This window comes from Myotis davidii, unplaced genomic scaffold, assembly GCF_000327345.1.
Source record: "Myotis davidii unplaced genomic scaffold, ASM32734v1 scaffold221, whole genome shotgun sequence".
Taxonomy (NCBI): Eukaryota; Metazoa; Chordata; class Mammalia; order Chiroptera; family Vespertilionidae; genus Myotis; species Myotis davidii.
In genome coordinates, this window is record NW_006293349.1 from 7,210,220 (window position 1) to 7,219,722 (window position 9,503).

At 43.9% G+C, this 9,503-nt stretch overlaps 1 protein-coding gene across 3 annotated transcripts in view; it reads right to left on the reverse strand.

The window, feature by feature from the left end:
* Positions 1–9,503, reverse strand: part of ANKRD44 (ankyrin repeat domain 44) — a 131,401-nt gene that overhangs the window by 8,611 nt on the left and 113,287 nt on the right. For all 3 annotated transcript variants that reach the window (XM_015566105.1, XM_015566103.1, XM_015566104.1), the window contains exons 19-22: positions 8,543–8,660; positions 6,897–7,113; positions 2,631–2,718; positions 930–1,013 (exon numbers count right to left, since the gene is read on the reverse strand). In XM_015566105.1, coding sequence (XP_015421591.1) covers positions 930–1,013; positions 2,631–2,718; positions 6,897–7,113; positions 8,543–8,660 — 507 coding nt within the window. The remainder of the gene's footprint in view (positions 1–929; positions 1,014–2,630; positions 2,719–6,896; positions 7,114–8,542; positions 8,661–9,503) is intronic.

Genomic DNA, 9,503 nt, shown 5'->3' on the forward strand with positions numbered 1-9,503 from the left:
AGTGGGGGGGTGGGGGGGGGAAGTTGGTGGCCCTGATCGTGAAATTAGCATCTTTGCTGACGCTTTAATCCTGAGTCCCAGTGGCTTTCCTCTCCCCTTGGATAAAGATACTTTCAAAATTACACCTTAAATTTGTAGATCACTGGCTATTTTTCTAAAAAGCCCACGTCATCTAATGTGAATGACTGATTTTTGGGGGGAGGACAACCTGGCATTGCTTGTCAAATTTAAAAACTACTGGCCTGTTAACCACTTCTAGGATTTTACCTCCTAGATACACTTGGGTCATAGGACCAGGCACATATGAACTGCACCACCCTTTGAAACAGCAAAGTACTAGAAACAACCTGAATATTCTTCCATAGCGGGCAGGCTGATTAAGTTATACTATATCCATTCAGATGAATAATATTCAGCCTTAAAAAGAATACGGTGAATCTAAGGGTTTTAGTATTTGGGAAGATCTCCAAGATGTACTAACAGCAGAGCATTGCTATCGAGTGCTCCATTGCACATAAGGGATACAAGCACATACATTTTACAGATGTTTGTAGCTGTGCACAGACAACATGTGAGGGCCTATACACATTTGGAAAGGACAGTTTCTAGTGGCTTCCTCCGTGGAAGAGGCTGGGGCTGCTGGGCCGAGGAGGAAAACTTGTTTTAATTATATGTCCTTAAGACACTGGGGAAAGGGGAGGCTAGGGGACTGTCTAGGGCGGGGGGGAAAAATGGACACATATGTAATACCCTTTGTAATAAAAAATTAAAAAAAATTATATGTCCTTTACAATACTTAATTAAAAAAACATGCTTACATATCACTTTTCCATTTAAAAACTAAATAAAAGATGTTTGGCCCCTCTGCAACTACAGAGCAGAGACTGGGATTCGAGGGGAGGACAGGCATGCTATCCTGGATCACTCACCTGCCTTTGTCGTCCCTGCAATTGACAATGCTGGAATCGATGGCCCCCAGCAGCAGTGACGCACAATTCTCATGGTCATTTATTCTAAAACGAAAGTAGCATTAAAAACCTCACCACTTAAAAAGTTGTATGTCCCCTCCTAGTCCGTCTTCCCAGGCACTGTATACGTAACAACCTGATGGTGGCTGTTTTTTAAGTCTGATGCCAATATCTGTGGCCTATGTTCTGGTAAAACGTTTAAAGAAGACCATTTAGGTGATACAAACGAACTTTATTTAACACTTCCTGAAGAGGGCAGTCTCCACTCTGAAGATTTTGGAGAATCGCCTGCTCCAAGAAGGGTTGAACCCTGACCTAAGTTGCCTCCTTTGCTTGTCTGAACAGCTGTGGCGAGGAGGGTAGGACCTGAAACTGAAGGTCTTGGGAGGAGAAGCTCAGGAGGGCACCCTCTTGACTCCGAGTTCACTGGGAGCCGTGGGTTCGTCACTCTGGGATTTGAGCTCCACTCTCTCACAGATCCAAACAAATTATATGCAAATTTTTAAAGGAAAGAGGTTTATTAAGGTTCCTGGAAAGGTCCCGGGACAGTTATACTAAGAGTCCACAGCCAGGGACAGCTGCTAACACACTAACAAGGACTCCGAGAAATCAATTAAGACAAGAAATTGTGAGCAACGGCACCTCAAAATCTAAGTGGACACAACTCGGAACAAAATAGGTCCAGAGACATAGAAGCTTCGATTGTGGAATCTCAGACGGAAGGCAGGGGAGGGTGGGAGGTGGGAGGTGATCAACCAAAGACCTTGTCTGCATGTATGCACAACCCATGGTCACAGACAATAGGGGGTGAAGGCCTGGGTGGGGGGTGGGGAGTGGGCTAGCAGAGGTCAATGGTGGAAGGAGGGGGACGTATGTAATACTTCAACAATAGAGATTTAAAATAATAATAGTAAAGCCTTTAGGATGTCTGCCACTATATATATTAAAAAAAAACCTTGTGAGAGAAATAATAGGCCTATTGTTCATGGAATCGTGGAAGCCAAAGCTGAAAAACTGGAGGGCAAGGGTGGAGCGCTTCAAAGCTGTTAGAGAGCGCTGGCCACTCACATCACCTGTGTCAGGGCCAGCTGGTCAGGGAGCAGGCTGGATCGGCACTAGGTCACCCACCAACCTCAAGAAAGTGTCCACCTGGTGCCCATGACCCAGCAGGCTGACATGGAAGTCTGACTTACAGTCCCTGTACTCTCTGGACAATGGTTCACACATTGAGATTGGAGCAAAAATTACATATAAAAAACCTTACAACATACGAAGAAAGGGAATTACAATACATGAAAAGTCTTCCTGGTAGAAAATGTCTTTCTAATCATTCGCAGGCATATTTTTAGAATTTGGCTGCAGGTGTGAAGTATACCTGAAGAATATGGGGTGTCAGGTGCCCCTCAGGCCACCTCTTCCTGCAGTTTCTCTAAGGTGGCATGTAAGCCACCTTGGAGCCACGGCATTTCATAGAAATCTCCTGGAAATCATTAACATTAGGACCCACGCTTCGCTCTCAGACCTATTTGCCTTTAGCAGCAAAATGGAATACATTGGTCTTATCTGTAATGTGACAGCTTTTTCCTTTCCTAAAGGGCAATTTTTCTACGTGTCATTGAAGGAATTAAAGCAGCACCATTGACTTCTGGCATCTCTACTTACATCGCACAGTGCAGTGGAGTAAAGGGATTGCCGATAAATTCACGAAAACATTTCTGCTCCAAAAGTACCTCTATACAGTTTTCATTACCTGCAAGGAAGCAAAAGAATTTAGGAAGTTTCCAAGAGAGAAATTTTGTTCAACACAATCAATTTTTTTTGTTATTAAGAACTGAATTCTGGCTTATGCATTTTCCTGAATCGGCTGAATGCTCAACCTCCATGGAATGAAATTCACAAAATGCCAACATGTTATTGACTATGCTCACAGGAGTTCTGAGACATAATGAACAAATAAGACAATGAAAGCCATATGGTCTGATGGAGAGAACGAGATGGAGAAGGGATCTCATTTGCAAGCAGAATCAATTCTATGTTATGCTCAGCTCTTGATAGGTAGACATCTAACACACCTCAGTTTGCCCATATTTACAACAGGCAATTTCCCCTTCACCCATCTGAGTAGATTCACTTATAATTATGGACCCCAGTGAAGGGGAGAAGATGTGATTGATAGAAAATAGCAGATGAAAGGGTAAAATGCTGAGTGTAAAATACTGTATAAGTGTTTAAAATGGCACCAAGACCAGCTCCTGGCAAACAATGTGTACCCAATAAGTATTTAAAAAAAAATAAGTAGAGGAATGAATGTGAGGAATTATTTTCAACAAAATGACAAGTAGTTTCCAAATCAACTGAATTTAAGTTAAGGCCTCAGCTCTGTTGGCTTCCTTGTCACGTGATCCAAAGCAACTCTCTTGGGATCTGTGAGTCCCAATTTCTCATAGATAAAAAAATCAGATGAGGAAACTTGCCCTACTGATGTCACAGGATGATGGGAGCTTATGGATAAAGGACCTGAATGTGGTCTGTGAAGGGATGGACAGCTATTAATGCCAAACTATTTGGCTTTGGAATACAGACTGTTGTCCTGGAACCTCCTGTTGGCTGAACTCAGCTTTCTCATGATCTACCTCAGAATGACGAAGATCAGACAATTTTAAGTATTAAAACATAACCCAAACCTTTCTTTTACCTATAAAGAGAAAAAGGAACACTGCTTGAAGGAGGGTTAGAAACATATAAAGTAATGAACACAAAAATCCCCTAACTTTATGTAAGTTACACTCTTTAGCTTTCCACCTATACCCAACCCTCCCTTAAACACTTCACACCCTCTATTAGTATGAATCCACCCCCCCCCCCCGCCCCAGGATCTACTTAGGGAAGCGTCTACACACACCACTCTTTGGGACTCTGAACCCCAACCTAAGGGTCTGTGTAGATAGGACTGGGCATCCTTGAGTGACTTTCGGTATTTCACAGTGCTCGGTGAAGGGGATTCTGGGAAGATGGGAGCTTGACCCTCAGACCCGGAGGGAGACTGCATTGGAACTGCTTAGGGCAGGACTACTCCCCTCCCCTGCTTGCACCTGGAGAGGCCTCAGAACAGAGCCCTGCCACCCCTCTTTACCTCATCTCAGGGGAGAGGATGTGGTCGGTGAGTTTGCCACCTGCCATAAGACCAACACTCTGACTGCGCCTTCCCCTTCCTGCCAGAGAGATCTCTGGGTTTGACCCAGTTGGGGCTTAGGGGGCCCTCAGCCACTGGTAAGTAAAGAAACCCAGTCCTCCAGTAGCAGGGCGGGACCAAGCCAAGTTGAGAAAGTAGAAAATTTGGCTCTTCCTGGTCAGAGCCAATGACGAAAGAGGACTGTAATGAAAATGAAATGTAAGTTAGAGCACCCCATAGTTTCTGAGTGAAAATATTTTTAAAATATATTTTTATTTCAGACTGGAAGGGAGCGGGAGAGAGAGATAGAAACATCAATGATGAGAGAGAACTACCGATCAGCTGCCTCCTGCACGCCCCCTACTGGGGATCAAGCCCCCAAACTAGGCATGTGCCCTTGACCGTGGGACCCCTCAGTCTGCAGGCCAATGATCTATCCACCGAGCCAAACCGTCTAGGTGAAAATTTTAATATAAGAACTGCAAATGGAAAAATAAAATTATAGAAACAGAGTAGAAAATATATGGGAAAATATCCATATAAACTTACAGGTGGGAGACCTTAAGCAGGACTGGAAACCTAGATCCCAGCAAATAAAAATATGATGGACTCAACTACACAAACGTTCAAAATTTCTGCATGGAAAATGACATCATAAACAAAGACCAGAGACAAATGACAGACTGAGAGAAAACACTGGCAGCACATAGTACATGCAGGGAGGATTCCTATCTCTATGACAAGGCACTCCAGCAAACGCATGAGGAAAGAGAAAACTCATTAAAAATAAGCAATAGATGGAAAAGGTCATTTCCAGAAGACGAAATACCAATAAACACACTGTTAGACAGAGAAACACAAACCAAAGTAATGGGATAACCTTTTCTGCCCTTCACACTCACAGAAAGGAAAAAGATGCTATCTTCCTGGGCTGGCAAAAGCTTGGGGGAAATATAGGTCTTATTCATGTCTGGGGGAGTAATAAATTACACCTTTCTTGCAAAGTAACATGGTGTAATTTATTAAAGTTAAAAAAACACACATGTCCTCATCCATAGTTTCCCTTCTGGAAACTTATCGGACAGAATTAAGGTACATGCTATGAACAGGCACACACTGAAGCCTCGTTTTAACAGGAAAAAACCTGAAAACAATCCGAATGTCCATCCCCAGGGACCCTGTTGAATAAATAATAGATTGTGATACACACACACACCTACATTGATTTATCTGCTCTGCAATATACTAAGGAGATCAATCGTTATCGATACACAATAACTTGCAGGATATCTGCGATAGAATGTGCACAGAAGTCGATGCGGACAAAACTGACGCCACCCCTGGGTCCCGGATTTCTCTTCTGCTGTGACCTTCGATCAGCCTCACTGAGCAAGCCTATCAGAGCCTTGTAGTTGATGATTATCAGTGTTCCATAAAACCTACCATAAATGTTTTTGTTTGTAACCGCCAGAATGCCATGGCAACCAGAATAAATATTAACCTGGTGATAGGATCCATTATGAACCATCTTCTGTCGCAAGACCATCAGGAGGTATGGCCCCTGGTGCCACTGCATTCTTTTTTTTTTTTTAAATGTTTTTGTTGAATTTAGAGAGAGGAAGGGAGAGGGATAGAGAGAGAGAAACATCGGTGGGAGAAAAGCATTTATTGGCTGCCTCCTGCACGTCCTCCACAAGGGTGTGAGCCTGCAGCCAGAGCATGTGCACTGACCAAGAATCGAACCAGTGACCTCCTGGTTCACTGAGCCACACCGGCTGGGCACTGCTGCACTCGCTGACTGCGTTCTTTGTCCCTCTGTCTTGTCAATCATTAGCATCTGAGTTATACCATAAAAAGCACTGTAACGGGGGTCTCTTAGCAGAGAATTATCTGTGCAGGGTGCTGGGTTGCCTGTCCGCTCTGACCCTACCTCCCTGTAAGGAAATGGTCCTGTAATCCTTTCTGTTACAGTCTATGGAGTTGCCTACGTCGTTTTTCGTCTGCAGACATCTTCTTGTTCAGGTGGCCATTATACCTGTGCCCCACCATGTTAAATAAACAATAGCAAAAAAGAAAGTTATAGAATGATAGTTGTTCTATGATTCTAGTTTAAAAAAACAGATGCACATACATTTGTATTTATATCCTCAAGGGGAAAGTATTAAAGGTACACACCAAACTACATCAGAAAGCAAGTTTGGAAATGGAGACTTAATTCTACCTTAGACATGTCAATATTTTTGAAATTTACTATGAGCTTGCATTTCTTTTTTACTCAAATAAGTGAAATAAGAAATGTTAGATCTTCTGAATTATAAGTGCGACAACATAAATGGGGGAAATGAGATACAAAAGAGGAAATGCCCAAAGACAAATCAATCATCTAGAAGTCTGACTGGTAGTCAACTGTAACAGGTCTTAGCTGTGTTATTTTAATTCATTGTAGGGTCCCTGGTTATATCATGTAGCATCAGAAACCTTCATTAAAACTGGTTATTCATTCATTAGAAGTCCTGATTAGGAGTTTTATGTTATTAATTAGCAAAAAAGGGAGAAAGTGAATTTTTATTCCATTGAGGCATCATAGTAGCCAAGAAGGGCAACATACTTAACAAAAACACAACAGAAAAAAGGTGTCTCAGATGCAGAAAGATTGGCAATCAAGGTTGACAGCGTTGTGCTGCTTTCCCTCCCGAGATCCCAGCGGGGCCAAGTCAGAGGGAACCCACTGGCCTGTCGCACAGCAGTCCACTCACCGTTGTAGCAAGCCCAGTGCAGCGGCGTGTAGCCCTGGTTGTCCTTGAAAGAGCAGTCTTCCTCTGACAGGGCCATCTGCAGCAGCTCGCTCAGCCACGTGGCGTGGCCGCGGGCCGCGGCGTAGTGCAAGGGGGTCCTCCCTCTGGCATCTTTGCAGAGAATTGAGACTTCCTCCTCCAGCAGCATTTGCACACATTCCTCATGACCCGACATGATCTAATCGATTGCATTGGAAACACAAAACAAAGGTCAGAAGGGCAGCCGGCTCGGGATGTGAAGCGGGCGGTCAGTCAGAGGACATGCGTGCCCGGGCCTCACGGAGGACAGCCCAGCCCGATGCATAGCAGAAAAGCCCGTGTGGACATCAGCACGTGGGAAACACCTCGACTCTCCAGACATAACCATGAAAGGTACGACGATATAGTGGGACACAGGAGCGTTAGAATCAGGAAGGTGTGAGCTAAATCCTGGCTTCCCCTGGTAAAGCTTGGACACGTCAATTCACCTCTCTGCCTCATTTCATTTACCTGTACCTGGGGATAGTCATGAGGACCCCATAGGTTGTTGTGAGGACTGACGAGATAAGGTACGTAAAGGCCCCAGCCTGTGGCATGGCCCACAGGAAGTCCCCAGGAAATAAGGACGAGGAGGATCACTTCGACCACTGAGAGTTCCTCTCCTGCTCACCGGCCATGGTGGTTGGCACCAGCCCCAAAGAGCACTTTTATTTCTGCTTCTGTTTGATTTCGTTTCCCCGGCATGCTTTAAAAAACAACTCAGCAGATGTATACAAAGAAATGTCACAGGATACATACTTCGGGTGGGGAATGGGTCAACAGTCAGACATAGCATGGCTATTCAACAGTAAGCAATCACTGGAATAAATTATGGCACCTGCATACAATGGACCATTAAAAATGATAGAGCAGGAAAATATTTACTGACATGGAAAAGGTCCTTGATATTCTAAAAGAAAAAAAGTAGGTTCCAAATAGTATCTTCAGTATTCTCTTTTTAAATTTTTTTTTTTAAATAAATCTGCCCTGACCGGTTTGGCTCAGTGGATAGAGCGTCGGCCTGCAGACTCAAGGGTCCCTGTACCTTGGTTGCGGGCACATCCCTAGTAGGGAGTGTGCAGCAGGCAGCTGATCGATGTTTCTCTCTCATTGATGTTTCTAACTCCCTATCTCTCTCCCTTCCTCTCTGTAAAAAATCAATAAAATATATTTAAAAAAATAAATCTATATACAGTAAAGAAGATTTGGTATATAAACCAAAAAAATGGTTATCTCCAGGAGGTAGGATTACTAATGATTGTAGCTGTCTTCTCCATGCTTTGAAAAAATACTTTGCAAATTTTCTATGCTGTGCAAGTATTTTGTTATCTGAAAGTAGAAGCAAGTCTACCAACAGTAGGAGTTTGTGGTTCTGTTATCACAATCGACCATGAAATCGCAAGAGCAGGACCTCAGAGTACCTGCCACTATTTTCCTTTTGCAAAAGATTTTATAATTTCTTTTAGGCCGATTGAGGTTCATTGGTTATCCTAGGAAACAACCTTTTCACTAAAAACTCATATGGGAAGTAAAGAGGAAGTGTTCTCATTACACGACGGCTTGACTGCGGCTGAGGAAGACGTACATACCCCTCTGTGCAAAGCTGTGCACCCCATGATGTCAACAGCATCTACATTTGCTTCCTTTTCAAGTAACAGTGAGACAGCATCAATGTGTCCATATGCTACTGCCAGCATCAGTGGGGTTCTAGGAGAGAGAAAGATTGGCTTTTTAGAAGAGAATTAAAACAAAATACTCATTACTTCCAGTGGGAGGAACTCCTCTTTGTCATTCTGTCTGTCTCTATCTGTCTCCATCTCTCTCTCTCTCTCCCTCTCTCTCTCAATATATATATATATATATATATATATTAGTACATATGTCTCTCTCTGCCTCTGGCATCTAATGGCCACCTGGAATGGTGTCAGTGGGATGACTGATGTGGGTGGGGCCAGGAAAGGCTCCTTCTCAGGATGGTCACTGTGATCCCATCATTTCCAGAAGCATTTCGAAATATCAACCGAGCAGGGAGTGCATGCGTGAAGGAGACCCTCTCGCTCCTATCGGAGTAGTTTGACCTTCACAGAGTTCTGCGTTGGCGTTTGCTCAATGTTTCACTTGACCAAAGCTTGCTGCCTTCCAGAAAAGCCTGGCCAACACAGAGGGAAGAGCAGAGAGCTGGGGCCAGGAGGGGGCATCCTAGCTCCCACTTCAACACTGACTCACATGCCAGGGGTGAGGCACTCGTGCTGGCTCCGCCTTTCCTATCTGTAAGAAGACTGGGGGAGGGAACAGGTCATCAGGTGGGAAGGACTTGGGAAAAACAAACCCAAGGAAGGAGGCAAATATGAAGGATTTTTATGATGGAGATAACTTCTTGAAGCCATTGCCATTGTTAATGTGAACATGAACTTGTAGCAGCTTCAAAAGAGGGTAAAATGGGGAGGAAGAAGGAGCCAAGGAGGACTATTTTTCAAAGGCCAGGGTACATGGCCCTAGGCATACGAAGTTGGCTCTTTTTCATCAACACACACACACACACACACACAC